Genomic DNA, 23,378 nt, shown 5'->3' with positions numbered 1-23,378 from the left:
ATAAAAGATCAGATTTGCTTAGCGTCCATTTTAAGGGACTTGTACATGTAAACTGTTGTATTAGAATGCACTGTTTTTCTGATAATTTGTCTCTGAATTTTGAAGCTTTTACTTCCTGTTTACCTTAGGCCAGTGAAAAATATTCTACTTGCTGTTTGTTCCTAGATCATTAATTACCATGTTTGCAGGGTAAAGCGCGTTTTCACCGTTCCTTGGGCTTTTCGGGTGTGATGAAAGTGCTAGTGCTCAGCAATGAAGTGACCTTATGAAGTAAAGTAAATAACACTTAATGAGCATATGTTTCTGATACTATACAAAGTATAACCTCAGACAAGCTTGCTTGGTTTATAACTAATTTAGAAACATTTTGTGCTCTTTATAAAGATTTTAATTGTAGCGCCTGCATGCTTGTTTGAACAAGCTGTTTTTCACTGTTCACTAGGGCTGTTACAAAAGCAGAGGAAGGATGCTCTTTTCTGCTTTTAATGTAATTTTTGCACTTGTTTTAACAGTCCATACACATTTATTATTTTAGGAAAGAACTGAAAGCTAGGCTGGCTTTGCAAATAAATGACTGTGCTGAGGCACAGGGCATGCAAACTTTTCTAGACCCTTGCCATGTATTTGGTAATGTTCTTTAACATAGCAATTTACCTCTGGTTACTTGTTTACCAGTGTGAGTATCTTTGAATATCTCACTTTGGCTAAAAGCTTTCCTACCCCCCTCTCCATGTCTCCCCCACCCCCCCCCCAATCCCCTAGGATTAGATTATAAGAATATCTAGTTCAATTTGAAACCTGAAATACTGCTGGGGTACCACTGAATTTCATGTGATAGTATTTCTGTGTGCAATTTTAATGCATCTTTCAGCATACATGAAAGTGCTGACACAGCTAAGAAGTTATTCTGGTTTTTGCTCTTCAGTTGCTAAAAAACAGAAATTACATTTGTACACAGTTTTTCCTAGTAGTAGTTTATACATGTTAGCAGTTTACTTTCAGCCTTTAAGAGTGAACAACATAATATTTGTTTAATGTGAGGAAGCAGGGGTAAGTGATCTGCAATCAGAAAGCTTGTATTAAAATGGCTCCCACAGGTTTTGTTAAACCAGGATCTGTTTCAAATCTGCACCTCCAGACACGCTGCTGACAGTGAAGCGCATTTGTGTGAGCTGCCCTCGTGCATGTAATGAAACGGAGCATCGTGAGTCTGTTAAAGTTCACTATTTTCAATCACTCGAGTGTAATTCTTTTATAGTTCACAAAAAACAAATGTCTGCATTGCAGCAAGATGTCTGAGGCAAGGTAGAGACAGCAGCGCTGTGCCTCGGCTCAGCCCAATGGCGCTGCTCGCCAGCGCCGGAGCCAATTGCCGCAGCAGGCAGGTTAAAGATTGACAATTGCAGTGGCAAGGCTGAGAAAGGCCTTCTGGAAATTTCTGCCATCTTTGTTCCATCTAAGCAAAGCAAATTCAGACAAGCTGAAGGATTTCAGATGTATATATTTTGTGGTGCTTTGTCAAGGTACAGTGTTATCACTCACTTCCCTAGGTTGTGTAATAAGCTGTTTTTTCTGTTCAGGACAGATGGAACGTGGGTTTTTGTTTTAAGTGACAGATGCAGGGAAAAAGCACGTATGCTTTCTCCTCAAGATTTTACTGGCCTGGCTCTTGTTACAATCACAATTAGACAGGACATGTATGAAGCAATGCAGCTGAGGTTTATTCAGCTTGGAGCAAATGGCCATTATTCTGATTATAACTAGCAGTTAATCGTATAATTACACTGTAAGTTTTCTGGCTACTAGAGAGTAATTTGAATTGCCCAGGATGAATATGATTAGGCGTTATTATTTAGTGCCAACATCCAGTTACTTTTGTAATTAACTGGACAAAGAATGGAGTGGGGGGAAAACAAAGAAGTGATCTGGATTATAAATCATGGTGAAAACAGTAGCTTTTTAAAAGCTACATGCCTTTTTCATTCTTTGCAGGCAAACTGTTTTACTTGGAAGCTAAATAGTGCTAGGGAAAAGCTGAGTAATTTCTTTAAACAAATGACACTACTTAACATATTGGAAATGAAAAAAATGCAGAGTATAAACCACTCCAAATGTAACAGTCACCCCCCCTCACAGTAGGTAGGAGTATGAAATGTAGCAGAAAACCTACGTTGCTACTAAGGGAGCATGTAATGAAAGGAACTTCATGCTCAAAAAGCAGAAATAGATAGATTACATTTCAAATTTAGCCCTTCATATCATGTCCACAAACTTCAACTGGCTCGTCTTCCTGAGCTGTCTTCCATTTTGTGATATCACTTTTGCTTGAGGTTTTTGTTGTTGTTTTGTTTTGTTTCTGGTTTTGTTGCTTTGTTTCTCCTGTTCTGCCTTGCTTTCCAGCGTATTGTGTTGTATCACTTCCCAGCTACTGTGGATCCAGTAGCTGAAAAGCGATAGCTGGTGGTCAGTTTTCCATATTGGTGGTACTACTCCAGCATAATTGGTTAAAGGGTGATAAATCTTAGTAAAAGCTCTCCTCTGTCTGAAATTTAGGGTATTAATTTGAATTTCTTAAATATCTTGAAAATTGAACAAACCCTTTGCCCATGTAAAATGGAGTAGACAGCAGTTTTCATATTTTGTTATTTGTGGATCCCCAGTATTTTTCCCATGGGCACATGAATCCCATTAGAGTGACTTTAAGCCCGTTAGACTAGGTTTGATTTACTTGGTTATTGTCTGCAAACCCCTTTGTGGTAGTACACTGGCTTTGAGGGGTCTGCAGACTGGAAACCAGCACAGTAGGCCATCAAGCTTGGCCCTTTAAATTGTATTTAGAAAGTAATTTAAATACGTTTGTTAATAAACATGCCTTGTGTTCATGGGTTAAAGACTAATTTAGCCATAGCTACATAGGACGTGAGTTTCATGTATTTGGTAGTTGTCTGTCATTCTTATGTTAACCCTTTATTGCCTGTTGTCAGAGCATCTGTGTTTCACACTGTGAGGTTAAAACCATGCTGTAGCAGGATGTTACCATTCTTAATTCAGCTGATATAAACCTTTACTTTCAAGCGTGATTGTTGTCAAATTATATTTGTAGCATCTAAAATATGTAGCTATTTGGTTGCCTTGCTTGGGCCTCAGCTGTATAATTTATAGACTTAAAGATGACTGTGTGACACCAAGGATTCCCCTCCCTCCCCTGATTTTTCTCTTTTGTGCAGCTATTTTGAATAGACACTGAATAAGAGTAAGGTTTTAAAAAGAACTGAAATTTCTTTAAATGAAAAATAGTTACTTTGCTTGTTATCACAGGTAACCAGCTTAAATATTGCTGTACATAGATATCTGAACGAGCCTTTTGTGTATATTAATTACTTAATACAGAGTGTTATTTACTTAATACACATGGAGCACTTTGCAGGGAATTCTGCAAAAGGAAATGTAAAATACGAGGTGCTCACACTGGAGGGTGAAGCTAAAATGGAGTGATTTCCTTAGTAACCTGTGACTTCACAAATCTCCCTATCTTGTGCCTTTTTAGCTAAACGTTCGGATGTCAGGTGCCCTTTGGTCCTTCTTTACCATTTCTGATATTTAGATGCTGGCTTTGAGTCTTGCCCTGCTGTGTAAACAGGAGCTGCTGGTATTGAACAAAGTGCTACCATTTTAGCTCCAGAGCAGGAGTGAGGCAGTGCAGTGCTGGCAGACGCCATTTTAAGAGCCCTGCATAAATAGCATAGCTACCGATGAGTAAGAGACTGTTATAGGTGAGTGCTCATACAAAGCTGCTATTTATTCAGCAATGGCATGCAAATAGTGGTTTTTGGTTTTAAATCTTTATTGAATGCAGTTTTTTTTTGGAATCATTATTTAGAATTGTTGCTCACAAATGTGATGCATGAGAGGCAGGAATTATCTTAAAGATGAAATTCAGTTTTAGTGCTTATAGTCTTTAATCAGTTTTTTTGTTTTGTTTTGTTTTGTTTTCTGTTAATTAAAAGGAAAAATGAATTCCAGCAATATGTAGTTCTTGGTCTGAAATTCATGTGTTATTCCCTGATGTAGATCTAGATTGTGTATGTGGGCATTAGCTGTTTCGAGTGGTTTTCCATATCTGTCAGTTTTTCTTGGTTAAATGTCAAGGTGCAGTAGTTCATCTGCAACTTTTAATTGCTCTTTGTAGTTACTATGGGTTAGAGCAGCCTTATATATTCTTGTATATGTATATTTTCTCAGGTAAGTACTACTATTAGTAAAGGAATGATTTTCCTAAACAGAAAAGTCAGTATATAATTCAGGAATGTGAAATTTGAAAACCTGAATTTTATATTAAAAAAAAAAAACCCTCTCTTCATTTTGGTAGAGAACATATTTAAAAATTAGGCAGCTAAGTTATTTTTCCATTTTTACCTAAGTAACAATAAATCTTGTATGTTTGCAATCCTTTTCTTTTTTCTTTCTGTGCCCAACTCTCCCCAAAGGAATAACCTCCATCCCTTCTACCCTCATTCAGACATGCTAAACTAGTTTGTATGAAACCAATTAGCTTAACATTTTAGAAAACAAACTTTTGTTGTTGTTGTTGCAAGTTTTGTCAATATGAGTAGGAAAGTTTTAAATGATTAATTGGTTTTCTGTTCATTTGACAGGGAAACTGGCAAAGCTTAAATTTTGGTTGTGTTTTTAAAATGTGTTTCTCTGTGTTCATTCATCTTAATGAGGAAATAGGAATAGCTTTCAGAATTACATAAGCTATTTGTTGTATTCATTTAGGTATTTAATATATTCCAGTGTCATTTCTGATCTGCAGCCTCAGAGCATCCCATTCATATATGCATGACAGTAACACATGCTGGCTGAAATAGCTGCTCTGAGCCCTGCAAAAATGAATTCTCAAGATAAAACTCTCTAGAATAGTCTACTTGACCACACAGTTATTGTTTCCATGGAATGAGATACTTGTTTTTAATTATTTTGCTGCTGGTCTTAATTTTCCTTTTATTTTGTTGTGGGTAATAGTAAGGTAACTGATTAAGAATGTGTTTTTCTTGAATTATTTAATTGGAAATCTTTCACTAATAGCTGCATTTGGAAGTTTGTGCTTTATAAAGCATTTTCAGAATTTTTCCTCTACTGGTGGAGGGTGCAAAGGTGAAAAGATGTCAGCTTTAGAAAAGTTACTGTAAACTTGCTGTGAATTGCTGGTATGTATTTATAAACTTGAATCTCAAAGATGACCACTACAGTCATCACTGCCAACATTCAAACAATGTCATGTTGTGGAAGTCATTATACATTACAGCAAATAAAGCAATGGGAGATGCTTTTGAAGAGCTGTGAATGTTCAGTATCTTTTATAGCCGTGTCTAACAACTTTTATTTAACTGTTCCCCACCAGCATTGGGATTTTTTTTTCAGAACAGTCTCTGTGGTTTTCTTATATGCTTAAATGTTTGTATAAAAGATTAATTAATTGCAGAGACTATAGAGATGCCTCTGTTCCTCTGAGGCTCAGGTTTCGTAGTGTGGTAGGTAATTGCTGGGTTTTGTGTGAGTGATGCGCTCTGTACACGTGTGTGTATAGGGAATGTGCTCCTCCATTGCTGAGGAAAGTGGAGAACCTTGCTGTCAAGTGGAGAATGCAGTCTTGACTGCTCATGTATACTTAAAATCTTTGGGAAGGCTGTTTTCAGGCCTTCTTTTAGGTGGTGTGTGCATCCCTGCCCATGGCAGGGGTTTGGAACTAAATCATCTTTAAGGTCCTGTCCAAGGCAAGCCATTGTATCATTCCATGATTCTTTGTATCAAGATTTTGCATGATACTTTGTTCACCTTCCAAGTGTTTCTGAAGAATCCTTTTCTTGTTTATAGCACTCTTACAAGAACGCTTCAAAGGATGATGGAGGAAACTGACTCAGTTTCCTAAATTAAGCTTGTTATATGAGCGGAACACATTCTGAGCTGGAAAAGCCTGCTGGGCTGTCACTAATGGGTAGGAGTCCTGCCCTGTAACCCCCTGCAGGGCTGGGTTTGGGCCCAGGGGCACAGAACATCCTCAGTCAGTCTGAAACGTCTCCTGGGGCTTTGGTCAGGGAGGTAGGAGCAGTTCCTCCTATGATGTTGCCATGGATCCATCACTCCCATTTCTCAGCCAGGACTCATGCACAACTCTCTGGATTGTAATACTGATTTGTACCAACTACTGTATGTTTCATGTTGAACCATGTTCCCCTGAGGTTGTGTTTTAAACAAAATGACCTGATAGATTTGGATGAGTCTGGAATATTATGATTGCTTTAATGTCACTTAAATGTGAGCTGCTAAAAGGGTGGTGCTCTTTTCTCCCTGTGTGGTTCTCTTCCATTTTCTGCATGTCCAGCTGCACAGTGAGTAACATTCCAGAACTGAATTGGATAAAATGGGCATGATTTCTGGAACGAGAAGTTAAGGCTTGGGGAAACCATTCCTTTTAGTAGCAGCCTATGTTAAATGAGCATAAGTGTTCAACCTGAGTCTAGTAAAGCCTTGTATGTCCTACTCTGTGTCTGGAACTGGACCTGTATTTTAGAAGCAGTTAATGTGCACTGCCAGATTACTCCAGTCTTACAGAATTACTGGGTATGAATACATATTTACCTGTATGCATTATTGATTATATATACATGATATTTTAGAAGTATGGGGTTTGTTACAGTTTGGTGATACTGAAATAGGATTTTATAGAGAGGCAGGGGAAGAAAAAAACACCAGTACAGCACTGGAAGAGAACAATGAACCCGTCCCATGAGCCCATCCCTTCCCTTTGCTTAGGAGAGGAACGGGCAAAGGCAAGTGGTGCATGAAATGTTTTGGTGTCTGCAGGCCACTGCCAGCTCCTCTTTGCTGAGGCCCCTGGGAAAGGGTGTAACAAATGTGCAGAATAATTGATCTGCCCATGCATAGTAAATGCGTGAGCATTGTAGTATGGTTGGCTGTGTTGTGCGTTTAATCTGCCCATGCAAAATAAATCTGAGAAGCATTGTGTTACAGTCAACTGTGCTACACATTTACCATAATGCTGGTCACATGGGTGCCATGCCTTGCTCCTGAAATGATCAGAGTAGTCCATGAGCTGGGAGGTAGATGCTGATAGAATAGAACTTCCCTTCAGTGTTTTGTGACTTTAAAGGGCTTATTTTGTAAATTATTTCTATATCCAAATGACAAAGAATAATGATTTCTGGCATTTGTGGTACTTCTCAGCTTTGAGTTTTCCATACATTGAGCTTGGTTAATTTGTATGTATAATTTCTGCTGACATAACTGTACTGTTTAGAACTGTGAAAGGAATTGCAACCCAACCCCCCCGTAGGTCACAGCTGATTAAAGTAGTTTTGTCAAATAGCAAACTAAAAAATCCTTCTGCTGTTAAGTTTTACTTTGTTAAGGAATCTCTTTTATACCCGTAACAAAACTCCTGCTAATATAAACTGTTTGTCAGGCTGAAGAGTTTCTCTGGTGTAACTGTAACCAAGTCCTCAGTGTTGTTTCTGAGCTCTGATGAGATGTCTTGGGCAGATTTATACACAGTGGCTAAAGCAAAGGTCTCCAGCTGCCCTCTTGGCCCTGTCCCTGGAGCTGGGGTGGCTGAATGGAACCTCAGCCCACTCCGTAGCAGCAGAAGTTCATAATCTGCCATATCAGTGCAAACTGCTATCAGCCACAACAGAGTGGTAAATTGTCCCTGTATAGGAGGGGATCTACATCCCTCAGGCTGCTGTCCTCTGGAGGACACTGCAATACCTGCCTGAAGCTCCAGAATCCCATTTGTCCATCATTTTGAATTTGGGTTTGCTTCAACATCCTGTGTTTTCTTTTACCTTTCATCTAAGATAGTCACATCTCCAAAACTGCTCGGTAACTCTGTGTTCATTCCTGTTCATTTTTCCTCTCCCTTCCATCTTCTTTCCCCAAAGTGACTTAAGAAGCCAAATTGATGAAGTTGTTTTCTTGAGTGGCATCACTTTAGTATATCACAAGTAGAATATCAGAAAGTCAGATGTACTTTGTAATAATTTAATCCCGCCTGGAGCAAATGAAAACTGACTATGTAAGATTGAATGGTAACAACTCTATACTGTTTACTCTTTCCAGTTAATAATTGGTGGAATTGTATTGCCAGTAAGTTATAAATATTCAGTTTTCTGTTATACAGTCTAGTTCCAAAATCCTTAAAATTATTGATTTGTTTTAAAAATTAAATTTAACCTTCTAATTTTACAAGTTGTTCTGTGTTGCTAAGTCTGTTACTTCAACTAATCTGTTCACAAATGCTGATGAGCATTTAAATGTTGGCAGGCATCTGTCCACATGGTTTATCTGAGATTAGAAGCTGCAAGGAACAGAATTCCTGTTTGTCTGTCGCACGCATACAGTTCTTACATACATCGCCATAATCTTCAGTACATGTTACAAGACTGTCTTTGGTACAAAAATGTAATTTTCATGCCTGGTAACTTGCAGCATATGTGTGTACCTGGATTGTTTCTCACTGTGGTTTGAACAATGTATGCTCTGGCAAACAGCAAGCCTTTCATTCCATCAGAAATTTTGATATAGTTGTGTTTGATAGTGTTGGGTTGAACGTAATGGATAGAAGTTAGTCATGGGATTAATACAGTCTATAAAGTATTCTAATTCACCTTTTTGAATCCTGCAGCTTGGCTGAAGAGGAAATAAAGGCAGAGCAGGAGGTGGTGGAGGGGATGGACATCTCCACTCGATCCAAAGGTGAGTAAGAGGAATATTTCAATTAGGTTCTACAACACAATTACTTGTAAACCAGGGTGGTGAAGCTGTGTCATCTGCCATGAAGCTACTCTTGAGTGGAGACTCAAGATTCACTGTATTTTTTACAATGACTACTGTATGTTAGGAAGTGTTTTAATTTTTCCTTGGTTTTCATTATGTATCAAATCTACACACACAAATATTTCAGTGTTATTTCATGTTTATGAATAACTAAGGTTAAATTACCAAAAAAGAGCAACCTCTTGTATCACTTATCATGGCTTCCTTTAAAGTAATACTTCTAGATTGGCAAGACAGGAGAAAGTAGTAGCAGCAGCAAAACTATTAAGGTAGTATTTCCTACTGTAATGAATTTTTTTTTTCTAAGAATAAAGAATCACAGTAGCATTTCTATTTCCACCAAAATTAGTCCCCTGAACAGTATGTATTTCATGGACATTCATGCTTGTCCATCTCCTTTTGTACTTGCAGCTGAGTTTACCTGAAAACCATTTCTCTAGAACAGCAGTAATAGTTCCTACCATTCATTTAAAGTTCTGGCACATACCCAGTTACTCTTCACATTCCTACAGCAGGGCTCACAAGTCTGCTTAACTCTGAATGTGCAGGTGGGATTGTCTTGAAGGCATGGCACAGATCATCTGCATGTTTTTTAATGAGGAAGCTTGGCTGGATAACATGGTTATAAAATTGGTTTCAGGTCTTATTTGTACTAACAGACAGTAAATTTCTTGTTTCAGTTCTCATGGTATGGTTAGATGAGGTAGTACATGGGTTCTGATACCCAGAAGAGATACACTAGCTCCTTTTGTCCCTTCTCCCTGTCTTTTTCTTCCTGTCTCTTTCTCCCTTCTCTCCTTCTGATCTTGTATGTCAGTCTCCACCACTGGACTGCTTTCAATATTGACTTCTCCTTGTATTTCAGTTTTCTAAGCCAGCAGAAAGTAAATGTTTTTGTTGCTTTAATGATTGCTACTGACTGGGGTGAGCTCCCAGCTCTGCACTCCACCACTTTCTTCCTTTGTGGTGCTTGTCACATCCCAGCCACTTGAACTTTCTAACTAACTTAAAAGCTGAAACATTTTTCTGCTGGTGTAGGGACCAGTTTGTTTGTGAAACAGTTTGATAGCATAAGAACTTGGTATAACAGACAATGGGGCTTATTAGATACCTTTAGATGCCCATGAAATCTCATCTTTTTTTCTCCTTAGAAACACTGGCCCACTTTCTAGTACTAATAAGAGTTCTGCATGCCTTAACTGAGCTAAACCATTTCTTATGTCACTCTGACATAGTTAATGTTTAAAAGACACTTAAAATCTGATATCTACTTATGGAGATGTTTACATTTTGGTTCTGGTACTTTAATCAGCCACAAACAAGTGTATGGGCCATACCAACAGTTTCCATTTCCTCATGGTAGTTGTAGTGCTGCCCTGACCTCAGGATATGTTGTTTCAGTGAATTAAGTCCACAGGAGACTTTTTGCTTCTTGTTTGGCAGGGTTAAGATGAAGCTTTTTAGGACAGTGAGCTGATTTAATATCTTGGTTATTGAAAAGGTCCGTCTGTCTTGTCCCAGCCTTCTCACACACATGATCTTGCAGCTTCCCTTGCATTGTGGGCTCTTAACAATTAGAACTGGTCAGTTCAGAGGGATTTAACCTGGCAGAAAGTGATTCAGGTTTTCATACTCTTTACTGTTGTTGCAAATCCCTGAACCAGCTGATGCCAAAGCCAGTCTCACCACGGTGCTTGTTTCGGCTGACCCAAGCTGTCATTGTGTGGAAGCCACTGGTCCATGCATAGATGTTCTCCTAGTCTTTAAATAGCAGTGGGAGTGATGTAAATGGCATTTCTGTATCACCATAGTAGAGATAGAACTTAGCAAGTGTTGAATCACTTTAATAATAAGGGAATTGGTATTTGTTTAACTAGATACTGATTTGCTTTAATTGGTTTGTTAAATTTAACATGTATATTGATAAAAGCCCTGCCAGCAGCACTCCAAGGACAAGAATAACAACCACCCACCCCCAGCCCTCACGGGCTTGTTTTTTTCCAGTGAAGAATGTGGGATATAAAGAACTCTTTAGACTTAACTGTAAACCATTTCTCTTTGTTGTATACCAAACCTAATCTGTAAATTAGTGATATAACTTTATAATAGTTATATAGAAAATACAGTTTCTCACTGAAAATAAAAGAATCATAAATGTCATCTCCAAGAGCTGGCCACATTGCAGGCCTGGTGTAATGCATCTTTCTGGACTCCTGTTATTGGGACTGAAACAAGCTTCTCTGATAGTTCAGCGCAGTATTTCTGCAGCAGAGAAATCACAAACCAGAATTTCAAAACTGTGCAAGGCAGAAAAAGTGCAGCAAAGTTCTCAGCTGGTGGGATGGTGGCAGCAATGTCTCCACATTAGCTTGTGCAGAGTTTTGCTTTGTGTGTTTTGGAAAGGGTATAGATGAGGAAGTTGACCCTATCTAGGCAAATCTGGCGGGGAGTACACAGCTCTTTGTGCTTTGTTTGGGTTTTTTGATGTGTGAGAAGCCTGTGCAGGAGATCAATCCATGGCACTTACACAACTTCAGACTTGACCTTGAGCAGCAGATGTGCTGCGAGTCTGTAACCTGCTTGCCCAGGTATGGTTTGTGCAGCTCATGTGAAGCTGTGTCTAAAGAAAGTTGCAAGGAAATAAATTTAATTGCTGTAATACCAATTAGCCTGATGCAGGCCTCCTCATGAACATTCTTGTTTTGGTATAAGCAGTTTAATTGCTATAATTCAGTTGCAGTTCAGTTTAAGCTAACTAAACCATGCATTGTTTAATCAGTAACATGGGTCTGAACACAGCCTTTGAATTGGACTAGGTAATGTGGTGGTTTCAAAGCAGCCTGAGCTGGTCAAACTGCTCAGTGCAGCAGTTTTATCCACTTCCTTCCATACCTAAGCTGGCAGGAAACTAACTGAACCATAAAACATGAACAGTTTTCTACTAGCTCAGTGTGCTGAAACAGCTTGGTGGACTGCCAGAAGTGGTGTAAGAGAGAAGGCAGGAATACACCAGTTGGGTGCAGGAAGTGTGGAGCTTTGTTAGCAAGCATTTAGACAGGGCTAGGCTGGAATGAAAGCAGAGCTGGAAGGCATCACTGACACTTCTTACTTTATATTGTGATAGCTAATGCGAGTCTGTAGCTGGGGTCAGGGCTATGGTGTCCTACATGTTCAGCTGCATTTCTCTGCCCTTCTCCTTTGCTGGCTGTAATGCTTCTGCTGTTGCACAGTCAGCTGTGTCAAGCAGCTGATCTAGGAGAAAATTGATCATTTTTTGTAGTACCAGATTTTGCCTGAATCATGAACTGATTAACCCTCCTGTTACACACTAGTGCCTGTCTCCAAAAAGTTGTGGGGACAGATGGCTGGTAAGGTGGGAAAGAGGAGTAGAGTTACTCTAGCATTTATAATTTAGATCTTCTTATAAGCTGTGCATGTGCAGTCTTGTTAAAGACAAAGTTTTAAAATACACTGCTCTCTTGATGAGAACAAGAAAGCATAAGGCATCTGAGAACTGGAAGTGGGAAATGACAGCTTAAAGAGAATCCAAAAACAGGAGTTCAAAATCCAGGGAGTCCAAAAACAGCAAATGGAGTGGACAGAGGATTGCCCTTTAATGAAGGAGAGAGGCCGTGGATTACATGATTATATTTTGTCCTTTGTATATGATACATTAACATGTCCAGCAGAAACATCTTGTTATATTTCTGTTCCAGCCTTATGGACTACTTTTTAATCTTGTTTATTAAATATTTCAAGATGGGGCTTGCAAAGTCCCTGGATAAATGTCTAAGTATTTCCAGGTTGTGGTTTCAGTGCAAAATCTGTCTTTGCTTGTTCTCTTTGGACAGAGTGAGCTCTCCAGTGAATGTTTTCTTCCTGTTTACCTGGAAGAATTTTTTTAAAAAAATCCTCTCTGCTAGTTCAATTCAGCTGCTAACAGTAGCAAGCTGTGGTGGCAGATGGACTTCCGTGTAGGTTTTTATGTATTTCAGCTGATACTGCAACCATTGCCTGTTTAGTGCCCAGTCAAAAGGAGCTCTTTAACTCTCTTCTTGCCATCATCATACATCTCTTTCATTGCCTTTGCATCTCTGCTGGCTCTTAGGACTTGGGTGGAGAGGTTCTTTCCTACCTGCTTTTCTCACTGAACTGGATTACTGGGGAGTTGAGCAGATGTTGGACATTGCTGGGAGCAGCCTTGCCCCAGCAGGGACAGCTGGTCATTAGATGGTCTTAGCTTGACATAAAATCATGTACTGAGACCCTACTGCTTCATGGAGAGAATTCTGACATTTACAGGTTTGAGGGTTTTTTTCAGGTTTGTGTTTAAAGACTTTGGTCTTAGGAGCTTCTCTCAGTGGTAAAATGTTCAGATATCATGAATATAAATACAAAAATGCCTATTGAAATGGAATTCTGAGAATGCATGATACATTTTGTAACAGTTTCATAATAGTACATTTCTATCAGCTTTCTTTGTAGTGATACCAAGTATTTAATCACACAGAGCTGAGATTCTTACTCCAGTATGAAGCTGAGGCTCCTGCAGGGAACAGAAGTGCAGCCCTGGGCTTTTGTCTCTAGTGCAGAGCCCTTGCTATCAGCAGTCCCACCTTAGGAGGGCCTTGGGACAGCCAGTCCCCCACAGCCAGGCTCCAGCTTATCCTTGCCTTTCAGCTCTTACCTTGCAACTTGTTGGGAAGTGTTTCTTTTTCTTTATCTCCCAAAGTCCTACAGTGAAGAAACAACTAACAGTGACTTTTTGTACTTGTGTAAAACTGTAGCGTGGCAGGAGTTCATCAGAATTTACACAACCACGGCTGACCTCTGTTATTTATTACATTAAGTAACTGTACTGGATTAATTACATCAGTTGAAGTTTCTGGAATGTAAACAGGGCTTTAGTGGTTGGTTGCAACTGCATCATGTTTCAAAACTCTGGCAGAAAATTAAAATTCCTCAAAGCTGAGTGTAAGTTCTAACAGATTTATCCATGATTTTATTAAGCTTTTAAGATATTTACTCTTGCTAAAGTATTACAGGTAACGGATTTGAAAAATCAGAAATCTTTTAACAACCATTCAGGATAATAAATTTAACTGGAAAGCTTCACAGTTCTGGAATTCATCTAAATTATTAATTGAAACCTGTTCTATCAAATGGGACAAGTTAGTATTGCTACATTTTCTGTCAGATTTCTTCACTGATTACACTCCATGCCATTTAAAGTACAGACACAGAGATTTTGAGAAGGAGTAAACAGACATGACAGTCTAGATGATTGTTTATCTTGTTCCTTCTAAAGGTATAGATACACGTTTCTGCAGGGTAATGACAGCTGAAGCAACCTTCAGTCACTTTTCTTTTCTTGTACCTTCTCTCAGACTGCCTTCTTATAGCTGTTTCTTAAATCTCATCAAATTAATTCTTCATGCAACTGTTTTTAATAAATCTTTGGTTTTTTTATGTTTTATTGAATTTAATTCTTTGATTTGGTTCACCAAATGTTGGCAGAACTGTTTGTGCCATAATAAAAGGCATAGCATGGCATTGGAAATTAAAATTTAAGTGACGCTTTGAGTATCTTAGTCTTATGTGGAACAGCTGGTTGGGTTTCTAGTTGGAAATGTTATTCAGAATTTAGCATATTTGACCCACTTGCGTTGAGGTATCAAAAACCTGCTTAGATCACAGGAAACTCATTGGTGTAACTAAGTCTCAGTTTACTGATGTCTTCTGTGAGGCTAAAATAATACTTTCACTGAAAAAACACATTGCTGTTTCTGTCTCCTGGAGAACAAAAATGACTGCTAATCTTACCATCTTTATCACAAGTCATATTGAAAAGCTTTTTTAATTTCTTTTTTTGTTGTTGTTACTATTTGAACAAATGTGTTTCTTAGTTTCCCTCTTCTCACATTCTGAAAATTTCCAGAACAGAATTTTTATTCTTCAAGCAGTAAGCAGCTCATTTTTAATAGGATTTATATCTACAATCTAAGGAAATTAGGTACATAATTTGAATAAAGGATACTCCTTCATGAAAGTAAACTTGATATAGATTTTCTTTTTTATTGTCTGCACTTTATTTTGAAATGCAAAACTTTTCTTCCCATGCACATAATCTCAAAGAAGGCTAGTTCTTCACTCATAGTAAAGGATATTATCCTGCAATTTCCACACTTTTTGGGAAGGCTTTCATTTTGTTTGCCTATCTTGTTTGTGAGGTTGAATTTGAAAATCATGGTCTATTGGAATTCTGATTTACTCAGGCTTTTCTCATTTTCCTTGCTATCCATTGCATTGAGGATGGGGGGTTAAGGCAGCATATCCTTGTCAAAGTCACATTTCCATCCTTTTCCCTTAAATTGGCACTTTCAGTTCTGGAACTTGTTGCTCTGCTGATTTAACTGAAATTAAATTTTAAGGTGGTTGTTGATTTAGGTCATATCAGTCTTCCAAACAGTCTTGCTTCCTGGGTGAATGAACCACAGTGCTGGAGAAAGAAAAAAGGAAACAAGTTTTATTTATGGGAGAGTGCTGTGAAGCCTTGACTTAGGTGTGGATTTCAGCTCTCAACAAGGCTTTATTGGGAGAGAAAATAACCCCAATGTAAGAGGTGCCTAGAAATACATATGTAGACCTGATTTAACCATTGTTTTAGTTTGGGATAGCTTTGATTACATTTAGCTTGAGTTTTTAAATTGAAAAAATAACAAAAAAAAATTATGGAAAGAAGGGCATAAGGGGGTGTCACTGTCAGCCTGTGGTACTGAACAGTTTATGCTTTGTTCTTACAGTAAGGCATCTTGATGGTGCTTGTTTTCAAGAAGAGTTACATTTAAATATCACAGGGAAAGCAAAGAAAACAACATCCTACTTTTACAGGTTTTCTGAGTTGGCACCTGCTTCTATTGAGAAAAGCAAGACTTCTCAGTTGTCAGGGATCCCTGCTATGGAGTGTTTACAGTGCAGCACTTTGCAATACACAGAGGATAAAAATATTTCTTGTGGTCTGTGTTCCATATGCTGCAGCAAGATAATACACTTTTGTTTGTTTTTATAATTTTTTTAAGCTAAACTATAGTAAGTCATTACCATAGTTATCTGCTTACAAAGTGCATTGCCATTACATAAAGTTGGACTTACAAAGCAGTCATAAAGTGTGAAATGAAATTGCTTTAGGGTTTAAGTAAACTTTAGTTTATCCCCTGGGAGCAGTAGTTACTAATCCTTTAGTCACATGATGGCATACAGAAACAAAGATTTAAGCTTCAGGTGAAGCTCAGGTTAGCTTGTTGCTCCCCAGTGAATGATTTGTAAGAGTACTCAGAGGTGCTTATTGTCAATCTTGACGACATCAGACCAATTAATACTAACCTAGTTCTGTAAAACCAGGGAACTTTTAATGAGAATTTCAAAAGTTATTTCAGGTGTCTATTTTTTCACTTGAGCTGGAAGCGCATTTTTAAACTGATGCTAAGAAAGAAAAATCACACAAAAATCAAGAAATAAATGGACTAAGGTTGCTTGGCAAAATTAATATTTTTAGTACAATTGGTTTATCAGTGAGAAGTTTGGATCAGGGTGACGTGCTCAGTGTGTGACAGGAGTTCAGTAGGAGCAGGGAGATTGCACAATCACAAGCCAAGTGGTGACCAGCTGGCATGGTGAGATCCTTCCTAAGGTGAGGCCATTCATGACCGTTAAACGCTTTCTGAAAAATATTTACTTACCATAGAAGAAATCACAGAAATTCTGGCTGTTCCCTTTTAGAGCAGAAACTTGAATCCACCCCTTACATAACTGATATAGTCACCAAGTTAACACACAGCTTAAATTTGGTCTCTTTTGTTCTTTTCCCCCAGATCTGTTTCACTTTTTTCAAGTAACCCTACACTAGGGAAATGATTCAAAATGAAAAACTTAACTTTCCTCCTTACAGGTTGTTTTAACAGGGATCAGTTTCTTGACCTGGCTCACAACTCAGCTACAGGAACTCTGCTCACACAGCTGGGAGAGCCAGGCAGGGAGAATCAGCAGTTTGTCCTAAACAGGGTATTCCCACTGAAAGAAATTCACAAAAAATGCAATGTTTTTTCATAATTAAAATTGAAAACTACAGTTCAAACAATTTAAGAAGGTGCTACCATTCTTTCTTTACTTGAACTGAATTAAAAGATTGTTCATATTATCAGGTCCCTCACAGTTTGGTAAATTGGCAACATTTTATAATTATAAATATTATATATTTATTAATAATAAATGGTAGTTAAAGACACTGGCCTATTCCACTAGCACAACTAAATCTGAAAAAATATGCCTGTGCACTGCTGTTTTCCTGTCTATTCCTTAATTTTTCCAGTTACATTGCCTCAAGAAAACCTCCGTGCATTTGAATAACTTGCCAGCTGAAAAAAAAAAAAGGAAGTGTATTTCAGGTCAGTTTTTGTGCCTTGTCTATGAGTCACCACTAGTTGATTTGAAAATCCCCAGTACACTCAGGCTTCTTGAACCAAGGAGGAAAATTACATCACTTTAAGTAGTTTTTGAAATTACTTAAGCAAACATGCATGTTTGTGTGCCCATTTCATAAGATTAGTATTGAATCAGCACCTTTTCTGCTGAATTCTGTAGCTTGGATTTGGCTGTGACTGAATAGTCATTCAGTTCTGCTTTAGCTAATAACAGTTTAACACTTTACTGACCCTGAATCAGTTAGTTTAGGAAAGAAACAGCATTTAAAAGTTTAATGGAACACATGATGGGGGCAGGAACTTGACTGGTGATTTTCATGCTTAGAGATGAGACACAATGTGCAGTGTCACAGCTTCTTTGTAAACCTCACAATCTGAGGCTGAAGAGCTGAAAGGAAACTGGTGTGCTCCAGTTTGTGCCTGGAAGTAAGAAATAAAGGCAAAGAGCAGAAAACTCTACTGTCCCATTTCCCCTTCTGGTTTAAGGTGTGCCTGGAAATAAAAGCCCAAATCTCCTTAGGGAGTTACAGGGATGGCTTTATTTGCAGCTGAAATACTTGGGTTTAGAGACCCCCTTTGAGGATATTGTTTGCAAATAATAATAAAGAAACAAAGGCTTTAATGTGATGATGGGAAGATGCGAAAAGGCATGGTATGATGCTGTTTTTTGTGGATCATTCTGAATAGAAACAGCTCCCATGCTGAATAAGCTCCATTCTACTTTCATGGAAAAACAGCGTTCAGAGCTTGTTTGGTTTTAGGTTTGATCATTTTGATTTACTTGTGAGCTTTGGTTTAGCTGACACTGATGCTGCAGTTTCTTCCAGGATAGCTGGATTAGCACAGCTCTCTTGGGATATATGAAGCATATCCCAGCCCAAGGAGTTCTTCTGCCACCTTCTGTTCATAATCAGCTAAACTGACAAACCCTCCGAGTTTGCTGTCAGCACACTTGCATTTTTATTGTTGTAATTACTTAAGGAGGGGAGGAAACAGACATTGTATTTTTCACACATATAGGTGACATAGCAGCTCTTTGTATTGCCAAATCAGTCTAAATTTTGGGCTAAATGGAGCAGGAGGCAGATTTGCTTGAATCCAAACACAGCAAGTAACAATAATGGCCTCAGACACATTGTATTGATTGATTTCAGCCAAGGCATGTCAGCAGATAACTGGTGTTAAATGCTGCCAGTATGTGTAAAAGGGAGAGGGTGTGTGGGAAGGGAAAAAAGTCACAGGTTTTAGTGTCAAAGCTCAAAACATGACAGGTTTTTGTTTGTTTATTTAAACCAGTTTACTACATTTTGCCAGCATTTTATAGCTTATGTCAACAGAAGAGTTTTTCTTGAGAGCTGACACTAATATGTCTGCTGAAGTTGCTGTGCCTACAGAATTAGTGGCAGACACTTCTAGAATTGTTGAAATTCCAGATGTTGTTAGCCTGGTATAGGTATTCTAGGGTAGTAAAACACAGGATGGGCAAACACTCCTACATTTGTTTTCTCTCTTTCAGTACCTCCGCCTATATTTTCATGTCTTTTCATATTTATTTATAGTTTCCCTAAATATTGACACATGTTAACCAAGCTTTTGATCAATCAAAAGTCATCATATAGCACTATATTTTCCATAGATTTGTGTAGAAAGTGGCCAAAACCAATGCAGTTTTAAATTTTTTCTGGGCCGTTAAATATTAGGGGGATGGTTCAGTTGTTTCTCTTGTGATATTGTTAAATTCTGATCCCTGTGGTTCTGTGTATAATTTTGTTTTGCTACATACATTAAAAGCTTAAGGAAAAATTAAACTTGTTGACCCAACTCTGATGAAGTTTCACTTGTATTTTGTCAGAATCATATCACTGTTCTATGACTGTCCTTTACAGCTGGTTGTGTACTTGTTTCTTTTGAAATATGTCAGTAAGTTCTTTCTAATTGAGCTGAGCATTTAGTATTCGTTAGGGAGTACTGAAATTTTGTTCTGAGAGAATGAAATAGCAAATGCTCTTAATTTAAAAAGATGAAATAAAAGTCTTTAAAGAGTGTGAGTGACAAACCATAACATTGTGGGAACATTTTGCATCAATTTGCAGTCTTTAAACACGTTGTTTGTATCTGTTGCAGATCCTGGCTCTGCTGAACGCACAGCACAAAAACGGAAATTTCCCAGCCCTCCACATTCCTCCAACGGCCACTCACCTCAAGATGCATCAACAAGTCCTATAAAAAAGAAAAAGAAGCCTGGTCTATTGAACAGTAATAATAAAGAGCAGGTAAGAGAAGTCATGCTTTTATTACGTCAGAATATGAAACAGTAGAGGATGTAGAGACAGCTGATCAGGAGCTCGGTCTTCTTCAAGAATACTCCATTTTTGAACTCTTAAGGAATGGATATTAATTTTTGAATGCAGTGGGGGTAGGAGTTGGTATTAGAATTTTGATTTGAATGCCCTTTGATTATTGCTTTACATCTGTTGAAAAAGACCACTTGTGTCCTGCTTAGTGATTTCATAAAAGTAATAAGATGTATAACCAATAAATGCAATTTGGAACAGAATTATTATGAATAATTACAACAATTAATTATACCAAAACCAACAGTAGCTTTTTTTAAAAATTAAAATCATTAGCAGGAAATGTTCAGTAGTGTGATAACCTAGATTAAGAAAGTTCTCATAATGTCAGTGAAGTTCCTCATCTGCTTGCAGTCCTTTCCTACTGCCTGTTAGTCAGCTCCACTTTGGTACTCTGTATATTTCCTCCCCTGCCTTAAAGTTTCCAGGCAGTGTACACTCCTACCAAACTAATTAAATCAAAGGGTCACACTGACTTTTCAGTCTTTATGCTCGTAACCTTATTTTTACTGTCTTCTGAATGCAGAATTGATAGCATTTGTTGTCCTTCTTCGAACTTGACTCCACAAGACTTTTGACAATTTCTTATTCATTGTATGGTGCACGTGAAAGAATTATATGAATTGTTTTGAATAGCAAATGTTGTAAAGCATGTGTATCATCTTGGAGTAGATTACATGAAAACAATCTTCAGCCTTACTGAAATTACTTCACACCTGATGTACTAATGACAAGCCTGCGTATTTTTCAAAGTGCATTTTTGTGTCATGGGGTTTTTTGCCAGTGTCATATAAACACAGGCTTAAGTTCTGAGTGTTCAAAGCACTTTCTCCTGTGCCATAAGAGCATCCACATTATCCTGGTACAGTTGCACTGGTGAAGAAACTAAATGAAATTCCTACTCACTGCAGTTGTCCTGGAACAAAAGCTGTGAATTAATCAGGCCTTAAAACTCAGTATAAATTGTATTTTATTTCAGGATAATCAGAAGGTGTAGCTGTATCATGTGGAGGTGCACTGGGGTCAGTTTGGCATTTGCTGAGCTTCACTGCAGCCTGGGTTTATTCCTTTACATCTTGGACATTTTCTGGGCAGATATTGCCCCTCTGAAGTCTGAGCTTGTAACTGCAGTGCAGAGATAATTTTGCAAACAGTGGAATTGAGTCCTTGGGTATTAATTTCCGCTTTTTCTTCCTGCATTTAAAAATGTATGTGAAAATGCAGTTGCAGTTGTTGAACTTGATAAATTCCCCTTGGTAAATACTTTTCTGTTTTCCAGGTATCTCAGACCTGAAATGTACAGGATAGAATAAAGTTGTGTATCTAATGAAGAAAACCTATCAGACTTGCTTATTTTGCTGTGATTGTTACAAGTTAGCAAGAAAATATCATCTGTTTAGTTCTGTTTAGCTTTTACAAGTTGCTTTTCATTTGATGTTGTCTTGCATGTCAAATTTGAAGTGGGCATGCCTGAAGATTGTCGTGTCTAAATAGGTTCAAACTCTGCTCTCTGTGGTAGCAGGAGTTGTTTTTAAAGATTCTTTTACTGCTGAGCAGATGTGAGCTGAGCATGCAGGTTCTAGTTTTGCTCTCAGGGTGAGTTTGAGTATGATTTAGCTGATAGCTGTGGTTCTGATTGACTGATAAATCTGTTTTGAGGTATGACAACCTCCCTGGAAACCTCTAACTTGAATATTCTACATTACAAAGTGCTTTATAATACTTGAACATTTCAAGATACCATTACAAAAATTATAGTTGCATGAAGCTTTGTATTACATGTTGTGGTGCAGTCACAGATCTTCAGAATGGTGCCATCAAGTATTTAAAGTGCTGAAAATCAAGCAAAGAATTAAGGAATTGTAGAATGTAATTAAGGTGAAAAAATCAGGAACTTCTGACACTTAATTGGACAGTTATAATGTAATTAAAGTTGTCAGCTTGTTTTACTACTAGTTTCAATATTAATTTAAACTGAATATAAATAGTGATCTTTTTCTCTCCAAAACAGCCCTACAGTACTGTTGTTTATTTTCTTCAGTTTCTTTTGTCATTCTACAGGTCTTAATAACTTCAATAAAGCCTTTAAAACAAGCTACCACCTAGTTGAGCTTGAACTTCAATAATTGTTAAAATTTTAACTCTTAAAACATATTACTCTGACTAGGGCAAGTGAAAAGGTCTCTTGATGCAGTTGAATCATTCATTTTTAGTCTTTTAGTTTTGTTCTTTGGGTCTCTGTTGAGTCTCTAAACCCTTTTTTGTTTTGTTTCTTAAACTTGGCTTAGGCAAAATAAGATGATAGATGTCTAAATGATAAAAGCATCCTTGAACAGAAGCCAAATTCATCTCATTTGCCAGCAAAACTTGACTTCTCTTCAGTTTGGATGTTACGATATCTGTGGAGGTTTCACAGATTTTATGTTTGTCTTAAAGCAGAATCTTTGAATCTTACACAGTTAGTGTGGATATACTACTTATATCCACTTCAAAGTCAGAATATATGTTAAATTCCTCTGGTAATTTCCTTTATCTGCAGTGGAGGGAGTGTTCCATAGCTGCCTTTCCATGTGTACAAGACTGAGATGGACTCACAGCTGTGGTGCACTTAGCTGCAAACAAAACATGTTTCTGCACTGGAAATTAGAACTTTCCCTTCCTCACTCTGGTTTCTTGATTTGAATGCTTGTTGTAGTAATTAGTTTGAAATGGACTGTCCCACATATTCCACAAGATCTCATAGAACCACCTTCTGAAGTTCTTGTCATGTTATGTCATTAAATGTGTGTATATAGGAAGTACAGAAGTAACACTTTGACCGTTTCTGTGGTGGGAACAAAGTGTCTCTGGGCTTTATCATCTGTAGAATAGAAAATGAAAACCACCAAAACTGGCACAAAATCATGTGAAATTTTAGGTGGCAGAGTGTTTATGGATAACATCCTTTCTTTGCCTAAGATATTGTATAGTGTTATATAATCTGGGTTTTTTTGAGATACAGTCAGGTGGGTTGTTGCTTCTACCTTGAAGATCCCTTATTCCTGCAAATAATTAGACCTCCTCCTTTGTAACTTTAGGTATCTAGAAATACCATGGTTCAAAGTGGCATGCTGGTGCTTTCTGGGGATGGTATTTATGCCCCATGTGCCTGATTTTGTTTAGGATGTCTCAAAGGTACAGAACACATGTTTTGTTGCCCTGTTCTGTGAATCACATGGGTTTGTGACAGCTCAAGAGTCTCAGAAGTTGCAGATTTGTAAATGGTGTAGGACACTTACAAAATGACCTGAGAATAAAACAAAGTGGTTCTTCAGACTACAAGTGTTTGGATAATTACAAGTGAAGCCACAAGCAAGTGGTTTTACATCAAACAAAAAAGTCACATTAAATGAGCTGTCTAAAATCTCAAGGCTGTTTCCCTCCTCAGCCAACCACCCCTATAATGAATATCAAACAGAGAATATGAGTTCCCTTGTCATTAATAAATAGAAAGTAGTTTTCTGTGTTAGCAGCTCTTCAGAGATGATATAACAAACTTTAGGTATCTCTGGACCCATTTAAGCTATCCCAGGCTCTTCACATCTTGTGTTTTGGTGTCAGCTGTGTCATCTTTGAGCTGTCAGGCTCAAGGGAAAGGCCAGTTCATGCAGGTTACAGAGTTAATACTGTTCTCTAGTGCAGGCAAACT

General features: G+C 37.9%; 1 protein-coding gene across 11 annotated transcripts in view; it reads left to right on the top strand.

Annotated features, from left to right (window-relative positions):
* Positions 1-23,378, top strand: part of ZMYND8 (zinc finger MYND-type containing 8) — a 48,927-nt gene that overhangs the window by 1,463 nt on the left and 24,086 nt on the right. For all 11 annotated transcript variants that reach the window (XR_011004735.1, XR_011004733.1, XR_011004734.1 and 8 more), the window contains exons 2-3: positions 8,705-8,775; positions 19,461-19,609. Coding sequence is in view for 5 of the 11 variants with exons in the window: in XM_068207605.1 (XP_068063706.1) it covers positions 8,705-8,775; positions 19,461-19,609 (220 nt within the window). In the remaining 6 variants the exon portion in view is untranslated. The remainder of the gene's footprint in view (positions 1-8,704; positions 8,776-19,460; positions 19,610-23,378) is intronic.

Source organism: Anomalospiza imberbis, chromosome 17, assembly GCF_031753505.1.
Source record: "Anomalospiza imberbis isolate Cuckoo-Finch-1a 21T00152 chromosome 17, ASM3175350v1, whole genome shotgun sequence".
NCBI classification, from domain to species: domain Eukaryota; kingdom Metazoa; phylum Chordata; class Aves; order Passeriformes; family Viduidae; genus Anomalospiza; species Anomalospiza imberbis.
Note: the sequence above shows the minus strand (reverse complement) of the source record. Positions and strands in the feature narration are given on the sequence as shown.